Source organism: Columba livia, chromosome 35, assembly GCF_036013475.1.
Source record: "Columba livia isolate bColLiv1 breed racing homer chromosome 35, bColLiv1.pat.W.v2, whole genome shotgun sequence".
Classification (NCBI taxonomy): domain Eukaryota; kingdom Metazoa; phylum Chordata; class Aves; order Columbiformes; family Columbidae; genus Columba; species Columba livia.
The window spans coordinates 358,535-383,270 of record NC_088636.1 but is presented as its reverse complement, the minus strand read 5'-3'; the positions used below and the strand labels follow the sequence as shown (position 1 = coordinate 383,270).

General features: G+C 67.1%; 2 protein-coding genes across 2 annotated transcripts; one reads left to right on the top strand and one right to left on the bottom strand.

Annotated features, from left to right (window-relative positions):
- Positions 1-20,310, bottom strand: LOC110364832 (integrin alpha-X-like). The gene is given in 32 exon segments (XM_065044271.1): positions 1-294; positions 397-416; positions 419-488; positions 490-507; positions 1,283-1,375; positions 1,835-1,942; positions 2,593-2,672; positions 2,836-2,866; positions 2,868-2,942; positions 3,407-3,479; positions 3,628-3,705; positions 3,781-3,860; positions 4,580-4,729; positions 5,431-5,572; positions 6,491-6,564; positions 7,434-7,565; positions 7,829-7,983; positions 8,571-8,725; positions 8,818-8,948; positions 10,425-10,772; positions 11,999-12,147; positions 12,769-12,901; positions 13,043-13,116; positions 13,866-14,016; positions 14,966-15,119; positions 16,166-16,311; positions 16,864-16,994; positions 17,937-18,051; positions 19,036-19,091; positions 19,179-19,282; positions 19,366-19,468; positions 20,164-20,310. Coding segments are annotated over 32 exon segments (3,471 nt in total). The 5' UTR covers positions 20,222-20,310; the 3' UTR covers positions 1-210.
- LOC135576936 (translational activator of cytochrome c oxidase 1) lies at positions 16,139-24,631 on the top strand. Its single transcript, XM_065044302.1, has 7 exons — positions 16,139-16,351; positions 19,350-19,461; positions 21,954-22,150; positions 23,128-23,234; positions 23,317-23,492; positions 23,538-23,742; positions 24,385-24,631. Exons 3-7 carry the CDS (start codon positions 21,958-21,960, stop codon positions 24,607-24,609), a joined length of 906 nt encoding a protein of 301 aa, XP_064900374.1. The 5' UTR covers positions 16,139-16,351; positions 19,350-19,461; positions 21,954-21,957; the 3' UTR covers positions 24,610-24,631.
- The last annotated feature ends 105 nt before the right edge of the window (positions 24,632-24,736 follow it).

The window sequence follows — 24,736 nt, the reverse complement described above, 5'->3', positions numbered from 1 at the left end:
GCAGCCAAACGGGTTTATTGGCAGACTGGGGGGACCCAGGCGTCCGGGGAGGGACCCAGGCGTCCAGGTGACCCCCCCTCAGAAGGGACCCAGGCGTCCGGAGTCACCCCTTTGGAATCTTGGAGGGGACCAGGCGTCCGGGGGGAGAACACAGGTGTTCAGGGGGGGGACCCAGGCGTCCGGGAGGGACCCAGGCGTCCGGGGGTCCCCTCACTGCTGGGGGTCGCCCAGGGGGGCCGTGGGCGCCCCCTCCCCCTCCATCAGGTCCTTGTAGCGGCGCTTGAAAAACCCCAACTTGGGGGGCAGGAAATGGGGGGGGGGTGTGAGGGGGGGGGGGCAGGAGGCCCCGCCCCATCCCCCCGAGTGGGCGGGGCTCCCCAGGCCCCGCCCCCTCACCTTGTAGAGCCCCAGGCCGCGAGCCCCAGCAGCAGCAGCCCCCCCGCGGTGCCCCCCAGGATGTGGGGCAGGGGGTTGGGGGGGCTCCGGGCGCTCCAGCTCCGTCTGCACCTGCGGGGACCCAGGCGTCCGGGGACCCCCACCCCCCAACCAAGGGACCCAGGGCGTCCAGGACCCCCACCCCCCCAGCCAAGGGACCCAGGCGTCCGGGGTACCCACCCCCCCCAGCCAAGGGGACCCAGGCGTCCGGGGTACCCACACCCCCAGCCAAGGGACCCAGGCATCCGGGACCCCCACCCCCCCAGCCAAGGGACCCAGGCGTCCGGGACCCCCACCCCCCGGCCAAGGGACCCAGGCGTCCGGGACCCCCACCCCCCCAGCCAAGGGACCCAGGCGTCCGGGGTACCCACCCCCCAGCCAAGGGACCCAGGCGTCCGGGACCCCCACCCCCCCAGCCAAGGAACCCAGGCGTCTGGGACCCCCACCCCCGGCCAAGGGACCCAGGCGTCCGGGACCCCCAGACCCTGACCAAGGGACCCAGGCGTCCGGGACCCCCACCCCCCCAGCCAAGGGACCCAGGCGTCCGGGGTACCCACCCCCCCAGCCAAGGGACCCAGGCGTCTGGGACCCCCACCCCCCGGCCAAGGGACCCAGGCGTCCGGGACCCCCAGACCCTGACCAAGGGACCCAGGCGTCCGGGACCCCCACCCCCCCAGCCAAGGGACCCAGGCGTCCGGGGTACCCACCCCCCCAGCCAAGGGACCCAGGCGTCCGGGACCCCCACACCACCCGACCAAGGGACCCAGGCGTCCGGGCCCCCCAAGCCCGGCGGGACCCAGGCGTCCGGGCCCCCCAAGCCATGAGGGACCCAGGCGTCCGGGCGCACCTGCAGGCGCTGCCCCCCCGCGCTGTTGCGGTATCTGCGCTGGTCCCAGTGCAGCTGGGCCGAGCTGCGCAGCAGCGCCCGCGCCGGCCCGGCCTGTGGGGGGACACGGGGCACCCGCGGCCCTCGGGGGGGCTGCCCCACAGCCCCCCCACACCGCCCCACATCCCCCACAACCCCCAGCCCCACAGCCCCCCAGCCCCACATCCCCACAGCCCCCCCATACTGCCCCACATCCCCCACACCCCCCATACTGCCCCACAGCCCCCCACACCGCCCCACATCCCCCACAACCCACAGCCCCCCAGCCCCACAGCCCCCCCATACTGCCCCACATCACCCCACATCCCCCACACCGCCCCACATCCCCCCACATCCCCCCAGCCCCACATCCCCCATACTGCCCCAAATCCCCCCCCCAGCCCCACATCTCCCCACATCCCCCACATCCCCCACATCCCCCCCACATCCCCCCACAGCCCCCACATCCCCCACACTCCCCACATCTCCCCACATCCCCCCATCCCCCAGCCACCCCCCGCCCCCGCCCCTCACCATCCAGTCCAGCCGCAGCGTGCCCCCCACCCTGACCGCCAGGCTCCGGGGCGGCTCCAGGGGGGGCACCCGGCACCGCAGCTCCCGGCACCCGGCCACCGCGCAGTCCTGGGGGCGAGGGCACGGGGTCAGGGGTCACGGGGTCAGGGGTCACAGGGGTCAGGGAGTCACAGGGGTCAGGAGGGTCACAGGGGTCACGAGGGTCACAGAGGTCACAGAGGTCAGAGGGGTGAGGAGGGTCACGGGGGTCAGGGGTCACAGGGGTCAGGAGGGTCACAGGGGTCAGGGGGTCACAGGGGTCAGGGAGGTCAGTGCGGTCAGGAGGGTCACAGGGTCACAGAGGTCGGGGGATCAGGAGGGTCACAGAGGTCACGGGGTCACAGAGGTCAGGGGGATCAGGAGGGTCACAGAGGTCACGGGGTCACAGAGGTCAGGGGGTCAGGAGGGTCACAGAGATCAGGGGGTCAGGAGGGTCATGGGGTCACAGAGGTCAGAGGGGTGAGGAGGGTCACAGAGGTCAGGAGGGTCATGGGGTCACAGGGGTCACAGTGGTCACGGGGTCGCAGGTCGGGTCAGGAGGGTCACAGAGGTCACAGGGTCACAGAGGTCAGGGGGTCATGAGGGTCACAGGGGTCACAGAGGTCAGAGGGGTGAGGAGGGTCACGGGGGTCACAGAGGTCAGGGGATCAGGAGGGTCACAGAGGTCACGGGGTCACAGAGGTCAGGGGTCAGTAGGTTGGGCCCCGTGTGTTGCTCACCAGCAGGGGGCGCTCGCGCAGCGGGGGGGGCGGGGAGAGCCCCGGGTGCTCAGCGACCGCCCGGCACTCAACCGCGTCCTGGGGGACGGGGGGGTCGGGGTCACCCCGTTTGGGGTCGGGGGTCACCCCATTTTGGGTGGGGGGTCACCCCGTTTTGGGTGGGGGGTCACCCCGTTTGGGGGGGGGTCACCCCGTTTTTGGGTGGGGGGTCACCCCGTTTTGGGGGGACAGGGACGTCACCCTCCTCGGGTGTCACCTCCAGCCGCTCCCAAAGCCGCGTCCCCCCCCAGCGCCGTGGGGACCAGGATGGTGATGTTGAGGGGGGGGACACGGCCCCCCAGCAGCTTCACCTGGGGGACCCAGGGGTTCAGGGGACCCAGGAGTTCGGGAGGGACCCAGGAGTTCGGGAAGGGACCCAGGAGTTCGGGAGGGACCCAGGGGTTCGGGAAGGGACCCAGGAGTTCAGGAGGGACCCAGGAGTTCGGGAGGGACCCAGGAGTTCGGGGGGGACCCAGGAGTTCGGGAGGGACCCAGGAGTTCAGGGGGGACCCAGGAGTTCGGGAGGGACCCAGGAGTTCAGGAGGGACCCAGGAGTTCAGGGGGGACCCAGGAGTTCGGGAGGGACCCAGGAGTTCGGGGGGGACCCAGGAGTTCGGGGGGGACCCAGGGGTTCAGGGGACCCAGGAGTTCGGGAGGGACCCAGGAGTTCGGGGGGGACCCAGGAGTTCGGGGGGGACCCAGGGGTTCAGGGGACCCAGGAGTTCGGGGGGGACCCGGGAGTTCGGGAGGGACCCAGGCGTCTGGGCGGCGTCACCTGGTATGTGTGGGTGACATTGGCTCTGTCCTCTCCCTTGGAAATGGTGACGAACTTGGTGGAGTCCGGGGAGCTGTTGGGGGACATTGGGGACACAGGGGGACATGGGGACACAGGGGACATGGGGGGACATGGGGGACATGGGGGACATAGGGGGACATGGGGGACATGGGGGACATGGGGACATGGGGACACTGGGTGGCACGGGGCGCCGTCCCTACCTGGCCACAACCACGGTGACCCCGACCTTGACCGGGATGGTCGCGCGATGTCCCCGCGTCCCCGTCACCGCGTTGTGGCTGCGGCAGGAAGTGACGTCACGCTGGGGCCCCGCGGGCCCCCGGGCGTCACCCCCGTGTCCCCGTGTCCCCGACCTGCTGGCGTTGGCCGTCACCTCCAGCACGTCCCCGAGCTCCGCCAGCGGGGACACCGACAGCGTGACGGCAAACGTCACCTGCGCACAGCGGGGACATGGGGACAATGGGGACAGTGGGACAATGGGGGACATGGGGACAATGGAACAGTGGGGGACAATGGGGACAATGGGACAGTGGGGGATAATGGGGACAATGGGGGACATGGGGACAATGGGGACAATGGGGGATAATGGGGACAGTGGGGGATAATGGGGACAATGGGGGACATGGGGACAATGGGGACAATGGTGGATAATGGGGACAGTGGGGGATAATGGGGACAATGGGATCATGGGGACAATGGGATCATGGGGGATAATGGGGACAATGGGATAATGGGGGACATGGGGGACAATGGGGGATAATGGGGACAATGGGGACAATGGGATCTTGGGGGATAATGGGGGCAATGGAATAATGGGGACAATGGGATAATGGGGACAATGGGATAATGGGGACAATGGGATAATGGGGGACATGGGGATAATGGGGACAATGGGATCATGGGGACAATGGAACAATGGGATAATGGAACAATAGGATAATGGCACACGGGGACATTGGGGACAATGGGATAAAGGGGACAATGGAACAATAGGATAATGGCACACGGGGACATTGGGGACAATGGGATAAAGGGGACAATGGAACAATAGGATAATGGCACACGGGGACATTGGGGACAATGGGATAAAGGGGACAATGGAACAATAGGATAATGGGACAATGGGGATCATGGGGACATGGGGACACCCACCTCGGAGCCGGCGCGGAAGATGGGGGGGTTGACCAGGCAGTAGGTGGCCCCGCGCCCCGCGTCCCCCTGTCCCCCGTCCCCCTGTCCCCTGTCCCCGTGTCCCTCGGGGGCGTCCGCGCCGCAGCGCAGGGACACGGAGCGGCCGCTGGCCTGAGGGGACACGCGGGTCAGCGGGGGGACACGGGGACCTGGGGGACACCGGGGGGACCTGGGGACATGGGGGGACCTTGGGGACGTCTCAAGGGTCTTGGGGACATCTTGAGGGTCTTGGGGACCCCTGGAGACCTTGGGGACATCTGGGGGGGCCTGGGGACGTGGGGGACAACTTGGGGGGTCTTGGGGACATGGGGGACCTTGGGGACGTCTCAAGGGTCTTGGGGACATCTTGAGGGTCTTGGGGACCCCTGGAGACCTTGGGGACATCTGGGGGGTCTTGGGGACATCTGGGGGGTCTTGGGGACACTTGGGGGGTCTTGGGGACCCCTGGAGACCTTGGGGACATCTTGAGGGTCTTGGGGACACTTGGGGGGTCTTGGGGACCCCTGGAGACCTTGGGGACATCTGGGGGGTCTTGGGGACATCTGGGGGGTCTTGGGGACACTTGGGGGGTCTTGGGGACCCCTGGAGACCTTGGGGACATCTGGGGGGTCTTGGGGACTCTGGGGGCTCTTGGGGACATCTGGGGGGTCTTGGGGACACTTGGGGGTCTTGGGGACACCTGGAGACCTTGGGGACATCTGGGGGGTCTTGGGGACACCTGGGGGGACATTGGGGACCCCTGTAGAACTTGGGGACTCTTGGGGACCCTGGGGACATCCTGGGGACATGGGGGCGCGAGGCGGCGCTGTCACCTGCAGGACCGTCCCGCGCTGGTAGCGCAGCCCCCGCGGGTGGCCCAGGGTGACAAGGGCCCCGTACGAGTCCTCGCCGCGATTGGCCAGAGTGACGGTGACAGCCAGGGACTCGGTGACACCCACCACCAGCGTGTCCAACCTGGGGACAATGGGACAGGGACACGGTGACACAGTGACAGTGACACCCGGGGACTCGGTGACACAGGGACAGTGACACAGTGACGGTGACACCCAGGGACTCGGTGACACAGGGACAGTGACACAGTGATGGTGGCACGGGGACACAGCAATGGTGACACAGTGACGGTGACACAGTGACAGTGACACAGGGATAGGGACACAGTGACAGGGACACAGTGACGGTGACACAGTGATGGTGACACCCAGGGACTCGGTGACACAGTGACACAGTAACACAGTGACAGTGACAGTGACACCCAGGGACTCGGTGACACAGGGACAACGACACAGGGACACAGTGACGGTGACACAGTGATGGTGACATCCAGGGACTCGGTGACACAGTGACACAGTGACAGTGACACCCAGGGACTCGGTGACACAGTGACGGTGGGTGACACAGGGATGGTGACACAGTGACAGTGACACAGCGATGGTGACACAGCGATGGTGACACCCAGGGACTCGGTGACACAGTGACGGTGACACAGTGACACAGTGACGGTGACACAGTGACAGTGACATGGGGACAGTGACACAGTGACAGTGACACAGCGATGGTGACACCCAGGGACTCGGTGACACGGACGGTGACACAGGGACACAGCGATGGTGACACAGTGACAGTGACACAGTGACGGTGACACAGTGACAGTGACACGGGGACAGTGACATGGGGACAGTGACACGGGGACAGTGACACAGCGATGGTGACACCCAGGGACTCGGTGACACAGGGACAGCGACACAGGGACACAGTGACGGTGACACCCCCAGGACCAGCATGTCCGGCCTGGCGGGGACACGGGGGGTGACAGTGACATCGGGGGGTGGGGTTGAGGACACACAGGGGTTGGGGACACTTGGGGACACGGACCCCGTGAGGGCGCAGGTGACGCGCAGGTCGTCGCTGCAGACGCCGTCGGAGCCGCAGTTCTGCTGGAACGGGAGCTGGGGGACACACGGCGTCCGCCCGTCTGTCCGGCCACCCCGTTGTCCCCATGTCCCCCTGTCCCCATGTCCCCCTGTCCCCATGTCCCCATGTCCCCATGTCCCCATTGTCCCCATGTCCCCATTGTCCCCCTGTCCCATTGTCCCCATTGTCCCCATGTCCCCCTGTCCCCATGTCCCCATTGTCCCCATGTCCCCTTGTCCCCCTGTCCCATTGTCCCCATTGTCCCCATGTCCCCATGTCCCCGTGTCCCCATGTCCCCATGTCCCCATGTCCCCCTGTCCCCATGTCCCCATGTCCCCCTGTCCCCCTGTCCCCATTGTCCCCCTGTCCCCCTGTCCCCATGTCTCCATGTCCCCATTGTCCCCATGTCCCCATTGTCCCCATTGTCCCCATGTCCCCCTGTCCCCCTGTCCCCATGTCCCCATGTCCCCATGTCCCCGTGTCCCCATGTCCCCATGTCCCCATGTCCCCATGTCCCCCTGTCCCCATGTCCCCTCACCGTGGCCGTTGTCACTGTGTCCGAGTCGGGGCTCAGCGCCGGTCTCAGCCCCCTTTGTCCCTGTGTCCCCATGTCCCCATGTCCCCATGTCCCCCTGTCCCCATGTCCCCTCACCGTGGCCGTTGTCACCGTGTCCGAGTCGGGGCTCAGCGCCAGTCTCAGCCCCCTTTTTCCCCGTGTCCCCATGTCCCCCTGTCCCCCTGTCCCCCTGTCCCCATGTCCCCCTGTCCCCATGTCCCCTCACCGTGGCCGTTGTCACCGTGTCCGAGTCGGGGCTCAGCGCCGGTCTCAGCCCCCTTTGTCCCCGTGTCCCCATGTCCCCATGTCCCCATGTCCCCCTGTCCCCATGTCCCCATGTCCCCTCACCGTGGCCGTTGTCACCGTGTCCGAGTCGGGGCTCAGCGCCGGTCTCAGCCCCCCGGCCATCCCCAGGGGGTCCCCGGTGGCCTCGTAGCTCAACTGCAGCTTCAGGGGGGTCAGCGTGTCCTGGGGACACCCCTGGGACCCCCGTGTGCCCCAGGTCACCCCCATGTCCCCATGGACAGGTGACCCTTGTGACCCCCCCGTGACCCCCCCATGTCACCCCTGGGACCCCCATGTCACCCCCATGTTCCCATGGACAGGTGACCCCCTGTGACCCCCCTGTGACCCTCCCATGTCACCCCTGGGACCCTCAGGACCCCCCATGTCCCCATGGACGGGTGACCCCTGTGACCCCCATGACCCCCCCACGTGCCCCCCCGTGTCCCCGTGTCACCCACGGCCAAGGCCACGGGCAGGCTCTGGCAGGTCCGTCCCGGGCGCAGGCTCAGGGTCCTGGTGACAACGGTGACGTCCCCGGGGAACACGGCGCGGACCCTCATGCGCCCGGGGTCCAGGGACACCCGGTACCGCAGGGACATGGACACCTGGGCACCTGGGGACACACACGGGGACATGGGGACATGGGACACCCGGTACCGCAGGGACATGGACACCTGGGCACCTGGGGACACACATGGGGACATGGGACACCTGGTACCGCAGGGACATGGACACCTGGGGACATGGGGACATGGGACATGGGGACATGGGACACCTGGTACCGCAGGGACATGGACACCTGGGGACATGGGGACTGGGACGTGGGGACATGGGACACCCGGTACCGCAGGGACATGGACACGTGGGCACCTGGGGACACGGGACATGGGGACACGGGGACATGGGGTCCAGGGACACCCGGTACCGCAGGGACATGGAAACCTGGGGACATGGGGACACAGGGACATGGGGGACACGGGAGTGGGGGACACGGACACAGGGTCCAGGGCCACTGAGACTTGGGGACGTGAGGGGACAGGGGGACACGGTGGGTTTGGGGGTCCTCAGGCATGTGGGTGGCTTTGGGGACATCTCGGGGGCTTTGGGGACATGTGGGGGGTCTGGGGACATGTGGGGGGTCTGGGGACATGTGGGTGGCCTTGGGGACACGTGGGGGGTCTGGGGACCCCGGGGTCTCACCGAAGGCGTCCGGGGTCCTCTTGGTGGCGCTGAAGCACAGGGTGGCCCGGGCCACCTCCCGCGGGGCCGCGTCCCCTTGGGGACACTCGGTGACCGCGGGGACCTCGCGGGGGTCAAAGGTCACGGCCACGCGGAGCCGCAGCAGCGGGGGGGCCCTGGGGGGGGTGACACACGAGCGGGTCGTGTGGCCGCGTGTCCCCCCCCCCCCGCGATGTCCCCGATGTCCCCGGGGGTGCGCGGGGGTCACCTGAGCAGCAGGACCTGTCCCCGCGCGCCCACGGCCACGTCGGGCAGGTTGTCACCGGTCACGTCGCGCCCGCCGCTCAGCGATTGGCCGAAGAAGCGCGGCGCGCCGGCGAAGCCGCGTCCGGGGACGCGCTGGGGACACGGGACGTGGGGACGTTGGGGACATGGGGATGTTGGGGACGTTGGGGACGTCAGGGACATGGGGACATTGGGGACGTCAGGGACATAGGGATGTCAGGGGACATGGGGACATTTGGGACATGGGGACGTCAGGGACATAGGGATGTTAGGGGACACTGGGGACATGGGGACATCAGGGGACATGGGGGCATTGGGGACATCAGGGACATAGGGACATCAGGGGACATGGGGACGTCAGGGGACATGGGGATGTCGGGGGGACACGGGGTCCCCAACACCAAACATGGCCCCTACAACCATGTCCCCATCATCCAATGGATCCCCAACACCCAACGTGTCCCCACCACCCAATGTGTCCCCAACGTGTCCCCAACACCCATCATGTCCCCATCACCCAACATGTCCACAACATGTCCCCATCACCCAACGTGTCCCCATCAACCATGTCCCCATCACACAATGTGTCCCCAACACCCAACACATCCCCCCCACCCAATGTGTCCCCAACATGTCCCCAACACCCAACACATCCCCATCCCCCAACGTGTCCCCATCACCCAACGTGTCCCCCCATCCCAGGTCCCCCCACCCAACGTGTCCCCCATCCCCTGTCCCACCTGGCTGTAGGTGTCACCCCATCCCGTGTCCCCCCCCACCCAACGTGTCCCCCATCCCCTGTCCCACCTGGCTGTAGGTGTCACCCCATCCCGTGTCCCCCCACCCAACGTGTCCCCCATCCCCTGTCCCACCTGGCTGTAGGTGTCACCCCATCCCGTGTCCCCCCACCCAACGTGTCTCTCATCCCCCGTCCCACCTGGCTGTAGGTGTCACCCCATCCCGTGTCCCCCCCACCCAACGTGTCCCCCATCCCCTGTCCCACCTGGCTGTAGGTGTCACCCCATCCCGTGTCCCCCCCACCCAACGTGTCTCTCATCCCCCGTCCCACCTGGCTGTAGGTGTCACCCCATCCCGTGTCCCCCCCACCCAACGTGACCCCCATCCCCTGTCCCACCTGGCTGTAGGTGTCACCCCATCCCGTGTCCCCCCACCCAACGTGTCTCTCATCCCCCGTCCCACCTGGCTGTAGGTGTCACCCCATCCCGTGTCCCCCCACCCAACGTGACCCCCATCCCCTGTCCCACCTGGCTGTAGGTGTCACCCCATCCCGTGTCCCCCCACCCAACGTGTCCCCCATCCCCTGTCCCACCTGGCTGTAGGTGTCACCCCATCCCGTGTCCCCCCACCCAACGTGACCCCCATCCCCTGTCCCACCTGGCTGTAGGTGTCACCCCATCCCGTGTCCCCCCACCCAACGTGTCCCCCATCCCCTGTCCCACCTGGCTGTAGGTGTCACCCCATCCCGTGTCCCCCCACCCAACGTGACCCCCATCCCCTGTCCCACCTGGCTGTAGGTGTCACCCCATCCCGTGTCCCCCCACCCAACGTGTCCCCCATCCCCTGTCCCACCTGGCTGTAGGTGTCCCTGACGCCGCCGCCGTCCCCCGGGAACACGTAGACGGCGCCCGCCCCCTCATCCTCCATGGGCGCCCCCACGGCCACCTCGGCTCTGCCGTCGCCGTCCAGGTCGCCCAGCGTGGCCAGCGAGGCCCCGAAGCGGCCCAGGGGGTGCCCGGGCTGTCCCCGCAGCGTCCCAGGGCACGGCAGCCGCCCTCCGCGGGGACGCAGGGGACACACGGACACGCGGCCGCCGCCGCCGCCCCCGAAGAACATGGGGGACCCCACCAGCAGCGCCTCGGCGGCGCCGTCGCCGTCCGCGTCCAGGGCCAGCAGGGACGCCCCGAAGTACGAGCCCACCTGGGGGACACGGAGAGCGCCGGAGCCTCATAGGGCCACCAGGGTCCCCAGGTTCCTCTTGGGGACACTGAGAGCTCCGGAGCCTCATAGGGCCACCAGGGTCCCCAGGTTCCTCTTGGGGACACCGAGAGCTCCAGAGCCTCATAGGGCCACCAGGGTCCCCAGGTTCCTCTTGGGGACACCGAGAGCTCCGGAGCCTCATAGGGCCACCAGGGTCCCCAGGTTCCTCTTGGGGACACCGAGAGCTCCAGAACCTCAACCAGCATCTCCAGAACTTCATGGGGACACCAAGAGCTCCAGAACCTCAGCCAGCACCTCCAGAACTTCATGGGGACACCGAGAGCTCCGGAGCCTCAACCAGCACCTCCAGAACTTCATGGGGACACCGAGAGCTCCGGAGCCTCATAGGGCCACCAGTGTCCCCAGGTTCCTCTTGGGGACACCAAGAGCGCCGGAGCCTCAACCAGCATCTCCAGAACCTCATGGGGACACCAACATCTCCAGGTTCCTCTCGGGGACACTGAGATCTCCAGAACCTCAACCAGCATCTCCAGAACTTCATGGGGACACAAGTGTCCCCCAGGTCCCTCAAGGGGACACCAACATCTCCTTGACTTTATGGGGACACCAACGTCCCCAGGGCTTTATGGGGACAGCAGCAGCTCCAGCACCTCAACACCCCACCCGTGTCCCCTGTGTCCCCCATGTCCCCATGTCCCCCCGTCCCCATGTTCCCTGTCCCATGTCCCCCATGTCCCCATGTCCCCCGTGTCCCCCTGTGTCCCCCGCGTTCCCTGTGTCCCCCATGTCCCCCACATCCCCCGTGTCCCCCGTGTCCCCTGTGTCCCCCACAACCCCCATGTCCCCCATGTCCCCCATGTCCCTCGTGTCCCCGTGTCCCCCGTGTCCCCCACAACTCCCCATGTCCCCCGTGTCCCCCATGTCCCCCCGTCCCCGTGTCCCCCGTGTCCCCCCGTCCCCCATGTCCCCCCTGTCCCCCATGTCCCCCGTGTCCCCCGTGTCCCTCGTGTCCCCCGTGTCCCCCACAACCCCCCATGTCCTCCGTGTCCCACATGTCCCCCATGTCCCCCGTGTCCCCTGTGTCCCCCATGTCCCCCGTGTCCCCCGTGTCCCCATGTCCCCCATGTCCCCCACACCCCCCCATGTCCCCCGTGTCCCCCATGTCCCCCGTGTCCCCTGTGTCCCCCGCGTCCCCCCGTCCTCACCTGCGTCCCGGTGGCCTCTGCCCGCAGGTCCCAGGTGTCCCCGGGCTGGCGCTGCACGAACAGCAGGAGGCGCCCGACGTGGCGGAACCGGGGGGCGCCCAGGGCCAGCGCGCGCCCCCCAACCAGGGACAGGCGCTCCACCGCGTACCCTGGGACACGGGACAGGGGACAGGGGACACGGGACATGGGACGTGGGACAGGGGACACGGGACAGGGGACAGGGGACAGGGGACACGGGACAGGGGACACGGGACATGGGACATGGGACGGGGGACATGGGACAGGGGGACATGGGACGGGGGACATGGGACACGGGGACAGGGGGACACGGGGATGTGGGGACACGGGGATGTAGGGACATGGGACATGGGAACACGGGACATGGGACAGGGGGACAGGGGTCATGGGACAGGGGGACATGGGGACAGGGGGACATGGGGACACGGGGACGTGGGGACATGGGGATGTAGGGACATGGGGACACAGGGACATGGGGACACAGGAAAGTGGGGACACGGGGACATGGGGTCAGGGGGTACATCGGGGTCATGGGGGGACACGGGGGACATGGGGTTGGGGTGTCACTGGGGAGCCCCAGGATCCTGGTGGGGACAGTGGTGTCCCCAGGAACACAGTGGGGCCACCAACATCTCCTGGGGACACCGATGTCCCCAAGACACTCGCGGGGACACCAACATGGCCCAGGACCCTCATGGGGACCCCGGTGTCCCCAGAGCGCCGCGGTGACACCGGCGCCCCCCGCCCCTCACCCGCGTAGGCGTCGCTGGTGTCCCCGCCGTCCCCGCGCGACGCGTTGACGAACGCGGTGTCCCCTCCGGCGCCGGTGACAACGGCTCCGCCCGACCAGTCGTAGGCGCCCACGGCTCCCAGGACGGCCCCATCCTGCCAGCGCACAGCGGGGACGTGGGGACGCGGGGACGTGGGGACGTGGGGATGTGGGGACATGGGGACACAGGGGGACGTGGGGACACGGGGACATGGGGACGTGGGGACACGGGGACGTGGGGACATGGGGACACTCACGGGGGTCAGCAGGGCGCTCAGCCCCTCCTGGGCCATCTCCAGCTGGAACGAGCTGCTGTGCGCCGAGCGGGTGCCTGGGACACGGGGACCAGCGTCCATCTGTCCGGCCACCCGTCCGTCTGTCCGTCCATCTCCGTCCACCCATCATCTGTCCATCCATCTCCATCCACCCATCATCTGTCCGTCCATCTCCACTTGTCCGTCCATCCATCCATCAATCCATTTGTCCATCCATCTGTCCATCCATCCGTCCATCCATCTGTCCATCCATCCATCTGTCCATCTATCTGTCCATCCATCTCCATCCATCGGTCCATCCATCCATCCATCCCATCTCCATCCATCCATCCATCTGTCCATCCATCCATCTGTCCATCCCATCTCCATCCATCTGTCCATCCATCTGTCCATCCATCTATCCATCCCATCTCCATCCATCCATCCATCTGTCCATCCATCTGTCCATCCATCTATCCATCCCATCTCCATCCATCCATCCATCTGTCCATCCATCTGTCCATCCCATCTCCATCCATCTGTCCATCCATCTGTCCATCCATCCACCTGTCCATCCATCTGTCCATCCCATCTCCATCCATCTGTCCATCCATCTGTCCATCCATCCACCTGTCCATCTATCTGTCCATCCCATCTCCATCCATCCATCCCATCTCCATCCATCTGTCCATCCATCATCTCCAACCCCGTCCACCCACCCCAAACCCCTCCAGCCATCTGTCCGCCCTCCAACCTGTCCCCCCGCAGGTGGGTGTGGCCGCACCCCGTGGCCCCGCCCCCGGCCCCGCCCCCGGCCCAGCCCCACCCTCGATGGCGAAGATCTGGTCCTGCAGCTGCTGCTGGATCCCGCGCAGCGCCTGGAAGTTGTCGACGCGGAACACGTGCTGCTCCGGGGGCGGGGACGCGATGGTCTGCAGCTCCCGCAGCGCCTCGGCGTCCCGGAACGCCCCGCCCACCTGGCGGACGGACGGACGGACATGGACGGACGGACCGACCGGGCGGACAGACAAGGTTGGAGGTGTTGGGGATGGATGGACAGATGGACGGATGGACAAGGTTGGAGATGTTGGGGATGGATGGACAGATGGACGGATGGACAAGGTTGGAGATGTTGGGGATGGATGGACAGATGGACGGATGGACAAGGTTGGAGATGTTGGGGATGGATGGACAGATGGACGGATGGACAAGGTTGGAGATGCTGGGGATGGATGGAGGTGGGATGGATGGATAGAAGTGTTTGGAGATGGACAGACGGACAGATGGTGATGGGATGGAAGAGGGGATGGTGGGATGGACAAGAGTCCATTGGGTTGGCCAAGGGGACGTTGGGGACATTGCGATGGCCAAGGGGACGTTGGGATGGCCGAGGGGACGTTGGGGACATTGCGATGGCCAAGGGGACGTTGGGATGGCCGAGGGGACATTGGGACATTGGGATGGCCAAGGAGATGTTGAGGACATTGGGATGGCCAAGGGGACGTTGGGGATGTTGGGATGGCCAAGGGGACGTTGGGATGGCCGAGGGGACGTTGGGGACATTGGGATGGCCAAGGGGACATTGGGATGGCCAAGGAAATGTTGAGGACATTGGGATGGCCAAGGGGACATTGGGGACGTTGGGATGGCCAAGGGGACGTTGGGATGGCCAAGGAGATGTTGAGGACATTGGGATGGCCAAGGGGACGTTGGGGACTTTGGGATGGCCAAGGGGACGTTGGGATGGCCAAGGGGACATTGGGGACGTTGGGATGGCCAAGGGGACGTTGGGATGGCCAAGGAGATGTTGAGGACATTGGGATGGCCAAGGGGACGTTGGGATGGCCGAGGGGACGTTACTGGGGACACGGGGCCGTCGTTGGGGACGTGGGGCCGTTGCTGGGGACACGGGGGCCGCGCCCTCACCCCGATGGCGTAGCGCGTCACCCCCATGCGCTCGGCCAGCGGGACGACCTCCTCGTAGCCCAGCGGGTCGTCGAACTTCTTCCCGTCCGTGATGACCACCAGGACCTTGGTGGCATCGGTGCGCGCGCCCTTGCCGGGGACAAACGCGCTCGTCCTGGCGGGGACACGGGGGGACAGTGACAACGGTGACGCGGGGGGGACGGTGACACAGGGGGGGCGGTGACACGGGGTGACGGTGACAACGGTGACGCGGGGGGGACGGTGACACGGGGGTGACGGTGACAACGGTGACGCGGGGGGGACGGTGACACAGGGGGGGCGGTGACACGGGGTGACGGTGACAACGGTGACGCGGGGGGGACGGTGACACAGGGGGGGCGGTGACACGGGGTGATGGTGACACAGGGGTGACAGTGACACAGGGGTGACGGTGACCGGGGGGGATGGTGATGTGGGGGTAATGGTGACACGGGGGTGATGGTGATGCGGGGGTGACAGTGACGCGGAGGGGGATGGTGACACAGGGCGACGGTGACACGGGGTGACGGTGACATGGGGGGACGGTGATGCGGGGGTGATGGTGACACGGGGGTGATGGTGACGTGGGGATGACGGTGATGCAGGGGTGACGGTGACACAGGGGGGACGGTGACTGGGGGGGACGGTGACACGGGAGGACGGTGACACGGGGTTGATGGTGACACGGGGGTGACGGTGATGCGGGGGGGATGGTGACATGGGGACAGTGACATGGGGGTGACGGTGACACAGGGGGACAGTGACACAGGGGGGACGGTGACGTGGGGGGATGGTGACGTGGTGGGGACCGTGACACGGGGGGTACAGTGAACTCAGGGGGTACAGTGACGCGGGGGGGACGGTGACACGGGGGGGACGGTGACACGGGGACAGTGACACGGGGATGACGGTGACCAGGGGTGACGGTGACGCAAGGGGGACAGTGACACAGGGGTGATGGTGATGCAGGGGTGACGGTGACACGGGGGTGACGGTGACCGGGGGGGACGGTGACACAGGGACAGTGACACGGGGGTGACGGTGACCAGGGGTGACGGTGACGCGAGGGGGACAGTGACGCAGGGGTGATGGTGATGCAGGGGTGACGGTGACACGGGGGTGGCGGTGACCGGGGGGGACTGTGACGCAGGGGTGACGGTGACGCGGGTGACGGTGACGCACAGCACGTGTCGCATGGCGGTGGCCGTGCGCGTGGTCCTCCCCAGCTGCTGAACCGGCGCCAGCAGCGCCGCGGGGTCGGCGGCCGCGGCGAACGCCGAGAAGCTGAAGTGGTCGAAGACGAGGTGGGAGAACTGGGACAGCGCGAACTGGGGACACGGGGACACGCGTGGGACGGCGGCGCGAGAGGTGGGACCCGCGGGATGTCACCCCCATGGCATGTCACCCCACGGGATGTCACCCCACAAGATGTCACCCCCATGAGATGTCAGCTCATCAGTTGTCACCCCATGAGATGTCACCCCACGAGATGTCACCTCCATGAGACATCACCCCCATGAGATGTCACCTCATCAGTTGTCACCCCATGAGATGTCACCCCATGAGATGTCACCCCACGAGATGTCACCCCCATGAGATGTCACCTCATCAGTTGTCACCCCATGAGATGTCACCCCATGAGATTCCACCCCATGAGTTGTCACCCCATGAGATGTCACCCCATGAGATGTCACCCCCATGAGATGTCACCCCACAAGATGTCACCCCACAAGATGTCACCCCATGAGATTCCACCCCAATGAGACGTCACCTCCATGAGACCTCACCCCCATGAGACATGACCCCATGAGCTGTCACCCCATGAGCTGTCACCCCATGAGCTGTCCCCCGTGTCCCCCGTGTCCCCCGTGTCCCCGCACCTGCGTGTCCGTGCCCTGGAACCTCCTCATCACCTCCAGCACGAAGTTCTTCATGGTGCTGAAGTCCTGGCGGCTGATGCTGCCCGACCCGTCCACCAGCACCGCGATGTCCGAGCGGCGCCGCGGGCACTCTGGGGAGGGACGTCACCGCGGCCCCGGGTCCCAATGTCCCCGTGTCCCCGTGTCCCCATGTCCCTGTGTCCCCATGTCCCCATGTCCCTGTTTCCCTGTGTCCTCATGTCCCCCCATGTTCCTGTGTCCCGTACCCAGCACTCTGGGACGTGGGACGTCACCACGGCCCCATGTCCCCCCCTGTCCCCCCATGTCCCCCCATGTCTCCTGTGTCCCCATGTCCTCCCAATATCGCCATGTCCCCCCATTGTCCCCATGTCCCCTCATATCCCCATGTCCCCCATGTCCCCCCCGTCCCCATGTCCCCCATGTCCCCCCATGTCCCCCCATTGTCCCAATGTCCCCTCATATCCCCATGTCCCCCCATGTCCCCACGTCCCCTCATATCCCCATGTCCCCCATGTCCCCCATGTCCCCCCATGTCCCCCATGTCCCCACGTCCCCTCATATCCCCATGTTCCCCATGTCCCCATGTCCCCCATGTCCCCCATGTCCCCCCATGTCCCCCCATTGTCCCAATGTCCCCTCATATCCCCATGTCGCCCCATGTCCCCACGTCCCCTCATATCCCCATGTTCCCCATGTCCCCATGTCCCCCATGTCCCCCATGTCCCCCCATGTCCCCCCATGTCCCCCCATGTCCCCCCATTGTCCCAATGTCCCCTCATATCCCCATGTCCCCCATGTCCCCCCATGTCCCCCCTGTCCCCCCATGTCCCCATGTCCCCTCATATCCCCATGTCCCCCCATGTCCCCCATGTCCTTCCAATATCCCTGTGTCCCCCGTGTCCCCATGTTTCCATGTCCCCAATGTCCCCCCCGTCCCCAATGTCCCCATGTCCCCCTGTCCCCCCCGCCCCCCATGTCCCCCATGTCCCCATGTCCCCCTGTCCCCCCCGCCCCCCATGTCCCCCTGTCCCCCGTGTCCCCGTGTCCCGTACCCGGCGTGGCCGCCGGGAGGCGCCGCAGCAGCTGCAGCGCGGGATCCAGGACGACACAGGAACCGCGGACGTGGACGTTGTGACCGCAGAGCTGGGGGGCGGTGGGGCCGCACACCTGGACGGACACGCGGACGGACACGCGGACACATCAGGTGACAGATCGGGGCGGGTTTCATCTCCTGCCACCCCCATGAGCTGTCACCCCATGAGCTGTCACCCCATGAGTTGTCACCCCCATGAGAGGTCACACCATGAGTTGTCACCCCCATGAGATGTCACACCAGGAGTGTCACCCCCATGAGATTCCACTCCATGAGCTGTCACCCCCATGAGATGTCACCCCCATGAGATGTCACCCCCATGAGATGTCACCCCATGAGTATCACCCCATGAGTGTCACCCCATGAGCTGTCACCCCCATGAGATGTCACCCCATGAGTTGTCACCCCATGAGCTGTCACCCCATGAGCTGTCACCCCATGAGTTGTCACCCCCATGAGAGGTCACACCATGAGTTGTCACCCCCATGAGATGTCACACCAGGAGTGTCACCCCCATGAGATTCCACTCCATGAGCTGTCACCCCCATGAGATGTCACCCCCATGAGATGTCACCCCATGAGTATCACCCCATGAGTGTCACCCCATGAGCTGTCACCCCCATGAGATGTCACCCCATGAGTTGTCATCCCATGAGATGTCACCCCATGAGCTGTCACCCTATGAGATGTCACCCCCATGAGATGTCACACCCATGAGATGTCACCCCATGAGCTGTCACCCCATGAGTGTCACCCCACCCCATGAGCTGTCACCACATGAGTGTCACCCCATAAGCTGTCACCCCATGAGCTGCCACCCCATGAGTGTCACCCCATGAGCTGTCACCCCCATGAGATGTCACCCCATGAGTTGTCACCCCATGAGATGTCACCCCATGAGCTGTCACCCTATGAGATGTCACCCCCATGAGATGTCACACCCATGAGATGTCACCCCATGAGCTGTCACCCCATGAGTGTCACCCCACCCCATGAGCTGTCACCCCATGAGTGTCACCCCATGAGCTGTCACCCCATGAGCTGCCACCCCCACTCACCATGGCCTCGGTGTCCCCGGCTGCCAGCGCCAGCCCCAGCGACGCATTGGGGGCCCCTGTGGGGACATGGGGGGGGGTCACCCCCTTTTCCTGGGGGACCCAGGCGTCCGGGTGGGGACGGGGGGACATGGGGTGGGTCTCACCGGTGACAGGAACCTCCTGGCACGTCCCCAGGCGCTGGTGGCACCAATAGACGGCTCCCAAGCGGTTGTCGCCGTTGCGGCGCAGCGGGGCGCCCACCAGCACCCTGCCGGGATTTTGGGGTGATTTAGCGCGATTTTGGGTTAATTTGGGGTGTGTATCCCCCCCCCCAGCACAGTGTCTCCTCACCCGTCACCGAACTGGGCGACGCTGTGGCCGAAAGCGGCGCCGGCGTCACCGGCGAACGTTGTCACCGACTCCACGTCCACGCCGGTGCCACCGCAGGTCAGCGCTGGGCGGCGGAGAAATGGACCCAGGCGTCCGGGACCCCATCTCGAACAGGGGACCCAGGCGTCCGGGCACCCAAACCCCAAATAGGGGACCCAGGCGTCCGGGCACCCAAACCCCAAATAGGGGACCCAGGCATCCGGGCACCCAAACCCCAAATAGGGGACCCAGGCGTCCAGGACCCCACCCTAAATAGGGGACCCAGGCGTCCAGGCACCCAAACAACAGAAGAGGACCCAGGCGTCCGGGCACCCAAACCCCAAATAGGGGACCCAGGCGTCCGGGCACCCAAATCCCTAATAGGGGACCCAGGCGTCCGGGCACCAAAATCCCAAATAGGGGACCCAGGCGTCCGGGCACCCAAACCCCAAATAAGGGACCCAGGCATCCGGACATCCAAACCCCAAATAGGGGACCCAGGCGCCCGGGCACCCAAACCCCAAATAGGGGACCCAGGCGTCCGGGCACCCAAACCCCAGGAGGGGACCCAGGCATCCGGGCATCACCCACCCCCACCCCCAAATAGGGGACCCAGGCATCCGGGCACCCAAACCCCAAATAGGGGACTCAGGTGTCTGGGTCCTCACCCCAAATGGGGGACCCAGGCGTCCGGGCACCCAAACCCCAGGAGGGGACCCAGGCGTCCGGGTGTCACCCACCCCCACCCCAAATAGGGGACCCAGGCGTCCGGGCACCCACCAGCCCCCAGGAGGACGAGGAGCCGCCGGACGGACACGGTGCCAGGACGGACGGACATGGTGACAATGGGGACCCGAAGGAGAAGTTGGGTTGTCACCAGCACCCCCACCCCCCCTTGTGCAACCGCGGTGACGTCACCAACTTCCCGTCCCCTTGGGACAGCGGCCCCTCCCCCACCCCCACCCCCACCCCGGGGACCTTCGCGACCCCCACGGGGTCACCACAGGGTCATGGGGTCACCGGAAGGGGGGTGTTGGGGTCACTGGGCCCTTGTCACCCCCAGACCCCCAACAATGAGACACGGGGTGACGGCCCCTCCCCCCCATCAGCCCCACATAACCAACACCCCTCCCCCCATCAGCCCCACATCATTGACACCCCTCCCCCCATCAGCCCCACATCACCAACACCCCTCCCCCCATCAGCCCCACATCATCGACACCCCTCCCCCCATCAGCCCCACATCATCGACACCCCCCCCCATCAGCCCCTCCCCCACATCCGCCGCCCCCGCCTGTGGGGAAAAGGCGTTTTGGGGTGAAAAAGGCGCTTTTGGGGGTGGGTGACAGCCCCGCCCCCTTCCCTCCCGGCCCCGCCCCCTTCCCTCCCGGCCCCGCCCCGAGCCGAAGGGGCGGGGTTTATGCAAATACACGCTGACGACACGGGGTTACCCAGCGGCCCCCGCGGCGGGAAGGGGCGGGGCTGCGCTCGGACGCCTGGGTCCCCGGGACGGGGTGAGTGAGGGGGGGGACGCGTTCCCGGACGCCTGGGTCCCTCTCTGGGGTGTCTCCGAACTCCTGGGTCCTCCGCTGGGCTCTCCCCGAACGCCTGGGTCCCCTATTGAGGTGTCCCGAACTCCTAGGTCCCCTATTGAGGTGTCCCGAACTCCTGGGTCCCCTGTTGGGGGGTCTCCCCGGACACCTGGGTCCTCTCCTGGGGTCCCGAACGCCTGAGTCCCCATTGACCTGGGTCCCTCCGTTGGGGCGTCCCGGAACTCCTGGGTCCCCCCGAACTCCTGGGTCCCCATTGACCTGGGTCCCCGTTGGGGTGTCCCCGAACTCCTGGGTCCCCCCGAACTCCTGGGTCCTTCCATTGGGGTGTCCCGGAACTCCTGGGTCCCCATTGACCTGGGTCCCCGTTTGGGCGTCCCCGAACTCCTGGGTCCTCCCGAACTCCTGGGTCCCCATTGACCTGGGTCCCCGTTGGGGTCCCCCCGAACTCCTGGGTCCCCCGAACTCCTGGGTCCCCGTTGGGGCATCCCCGAACTCCTGGGTCCCCCCGAACTCCTGGGTCCCCCTTGGGGTCCCCCCCGAACTCCTGGGTCCCCCCAAACTCCTTGGTCCCCATTGACCTGGGTCCCCGTTGGGGCGTCCCCGAACTCCTGGGTCCCTCTTGGGGTCCCCCCTGAACTCCTGGGTCCCCCCGGACGCCTGGGTCCCCGTTGGGGTGTCCCTGAACTCCTGGGTCCCCCCGAACTCCTGGGTCCCCGTTGGGTCCCCCCCGAACTCCTGGGTCCCCCCCGAACTCCTGGGTCCCCCCTGAACTCCTGGGTCCCGCTTGACCTGGGTCCCCCTTGGGGTCCCCCCCGAACTCCTGGGTCCCCCCGAACTCCTGGGTCCCCCCGGACGCCTGGGTCCCCATTGACCTGGGTCCCCGTTGGGGCGTCCCCGAACTCCTGGGTCCCCCTTGGGGTCCCCCCCGAACTCCTGGGTCCCCCCGAACTCCTGGGTCCCCCCGGACGCCTGGGTCCCCGTTGGGCGTCCGGGCGCGGCGCTGACGGCGTCCCGCAGCGCCATGGCGGTGCCGGGGTGGCTGGCGCGGTGGCCGCGGCTGGCGGGCGCGGGGCGGCTGGCGTGGCCGCGGGCGCCGCGGCGCGGGGCCGGGCACAACCGCTGGTCCAAGGTGAGGAACGTCAAGGGCCCGCGCGACGCCGAGCGCAGCCGGACCTTCCAGCGCCTGGCGCTGCTGCTGCGCTCCGCGGCACGCGGTACGGCCGCGGCACCCAACCGGGCTGTGGGGGGTGGGGGGGACCCAACCACATCACCCATGGGTGATGGGGACCCCACCGGGGCTTCCATATGGGACCCAACTGGGTCTTTGGGGGTTGATGGGGATCCAACTGGGTCTTCCATGGGTGGTGGGGACCCAACTGGGGCGTCCGTGGGACCCAACTGGGTTTTTAGGGGGTGGGGGGACCCAACTGGGTCTTTGGGGGGTGTTGAACACCCAACTGGGTCTTCCATGGGTGTTGGGGACCCAACGGGGTCTTTGGGGGGTGTTGGGGACCCAACCGGGGCTTCCATATGGGACCCAACTGGGTCTTTGGGGGGTGGGGGGACCCAACCAAATCTTCCATGGCTGGGGTGACCCCATTGGCTCCTTGGGTGGCTGGTGGGACCCCATTGGTTCCTTGGGTGGCTAGTGGGACCCCATTGGTTCCTTGGGGGGCGTTGGTGGGGCCCCATTGGTTCCTTGGGGCTTGGGGAGGACCCCATTGGTTCCTGGGGGGGTTGGTGGGGCCCCATTGGTTCCTGGGGGGGTTGGTGGGGCCCCATTGGTTCCTTGGGGGCTTGGGGAGGACCCCATTGGTTCCTTGGGGGCTTGGGGAGGACCCCATTGGTTCCTTGGGGGGGTTGGTGGGGCCCCATTGGCTCCTGGGGGGATGGTGGGTCCCCATTGGTTCCTTGGGGATTGGTGGGACCCCATTGGTTCCTTGGGGGGTTGATGGATCCCCATTGGTTCCTGGGGGGTTGATGGAACTCCATTGGCTCCTGGGGGGCTGGTGGAGCCCCATTGGTTCCTGGGGGGTTGATGGAACCCCATTGGCTCCTGGGGGGCTGGTGGGTCCCCATTGGTTCCTTGGGGGGTTGGTGGGTCCCCATTGGTTCCTGGGGGGTTGATGGAACCCCATTGGCTCCTGGGGGGTTTGACGCGCCTCCATTGGCTCCTGGGGTCCCCGTGCAGAGGGCGGCCCAGACCCGGCGCTCAACCCCCAGTTGGCCAACGTGGTGGAGCAATGTCGCGCCAACAACATGCCCAAGGCGTCCATCGCGGCCGCCATCCAGAGCGCGGTACGTCCGGCGGGGGGCGGGCGGACGGACGGACGGACAGACGGGCCCCCCCGCGGTCCCCGCTGAGCGCCCCCTGCTGCAGGAGCGGCCGTCGCCGGACACGCGGCTGCTGTGCGAGGCCCGAGGCCCCGGCGGCGCCGCCATCCTGCTGGAGATCGTCACCGACAACCCGCGGCGCAGCCAGCGCGACGTCCGCCTGCTGCTCGCCCAGCACGGGTGGGTCCCGGGGGTGGACCCAGGCGTCCGGGGTGGACCCAGGCGTCCGGGAATTGGGGAGGGGCGGGGGGGAGGGATGGGACCCAGGCGTCCGGCGCTGAGGGCGTGTCCTCCCGCGCACAGGGGGGCGCTGTGGGAGGCGCCGCGCGGCGGGTTCGAGGAGCGGGGCGTGGTGCGGGTGGCGCCCAGCGACGGCCAGGGGCGCCCGCTCGGCCTGGAGGGGGCGCTGGAGACCGCGCTGGATGTCGGAGCCACTGACGTGGAGGAGGATGATGAGGGGGAGGGGCTCAAGGTGGGCGGGGCTCAAGGTGGGAGGGGCTGGAGGGTTGGGCTCGAGGTGGGTGGGGTTGAGGGGGCGTGTCTCAAAGGTGAAGGGGTGTGTCTTAAGGTGGGTGGGGCTAGGGGTGTGGCTCGAAGTGGGTGGGGTTGAGGGGGCAGGGCTCAAGGTGGAAGGGGTGTGGCTCAAGGTGGGTGGGGCTGGGGGGGCGTGGCTCGAGGTGGGTGGGGCTTGAGGGGGTGTTTCTCAAGATGGAATGGGCGTGGCTCGAGGTGGGTGGGGCTTGAGGGGGCAGGGCTCAAGGTGGAAGGGGTGTGGCTCGAGGTGGGTGGGGCTTGAGGTGGGTGGGGCTTGAGGTGGGTGGGGTTGAGGGAGCGTGTCTCAAGGTGGAAGGGGTGTGGCTCAAGGTGGGTGGGGCTGGGGGCGTGGCTCGAGTTGGGTGGGGCATGGGGGGGCAGGGCTCAAGGTGGGCGGGGCTTAAGGTGGGTGGGGCTGGGGCACAGTCACAGCCAATGGACCTTGAGCATTCATGAACCATCCCCATCCCCATTGGCCATTCGTTGACCGTTCTCAACCCCCATTGGCCACCCCTTGCCCACCCCACCACCCGTTGTCCCCGCGCTGCCCCCGTCCGTCTGTCCGTCCGTCCGTCCGCAGTTCCTGTGCCCGCCGGGGGCGCTGTGCGCCGTGGCGCGCGCCCTGGAGGCCGCGGGGCTGCGCCCCCTGGAGGCCGCGGTGGAGTTTGTGCCGCGGGCGCGCGCGGCGCTGCCGGGGCCGGCCGGGGAGCGCGCGCGGCGCCTCCTGCAGGCGCTGGCCGGCCGCCCCGACGTCGCCCGCTGCTACCACAACATCCAATGGGAGGAGCCGCCGCCGCCGCAATAAACACCGCCCCGTCCCGCACCAAGATGGCGGCGCCGTGGTTTATTGGGGGGGCGGGGTCAGTCGTCGGAGTGGGCGGGGCTGCTGAGGAAGGCGTAGGGGAAGGCGGGGCCGTCGTCCTCGTCGTCGT

Excerpts from the sequence above, each read along its gene's own strand:
- LOC135576936 (XM_065044302.1), top strand. The coding sequence starts at position 21,958 with ATGGCGGTGCCGGGGTGGCTGGCGCGGTGGCCGCGGCTGGCGGGCGCG. Across the intron at positions 22,151-23,127 it reads GCTGCGCTCCGCGGCACGCG|AGGGCGGCCCAGACCCGGCG; the intron begins GTACGGCCGCGG and ends GTCCCCGTGCAG. Across the intron at positions 23,493-23,537 it reads GGCGTCCGGGGTGGACCCAG|GCGTCCGGCGCTGAGGGCGT; the intron begins GCGTCCGGGAAT and ends GATGGGACCCAG.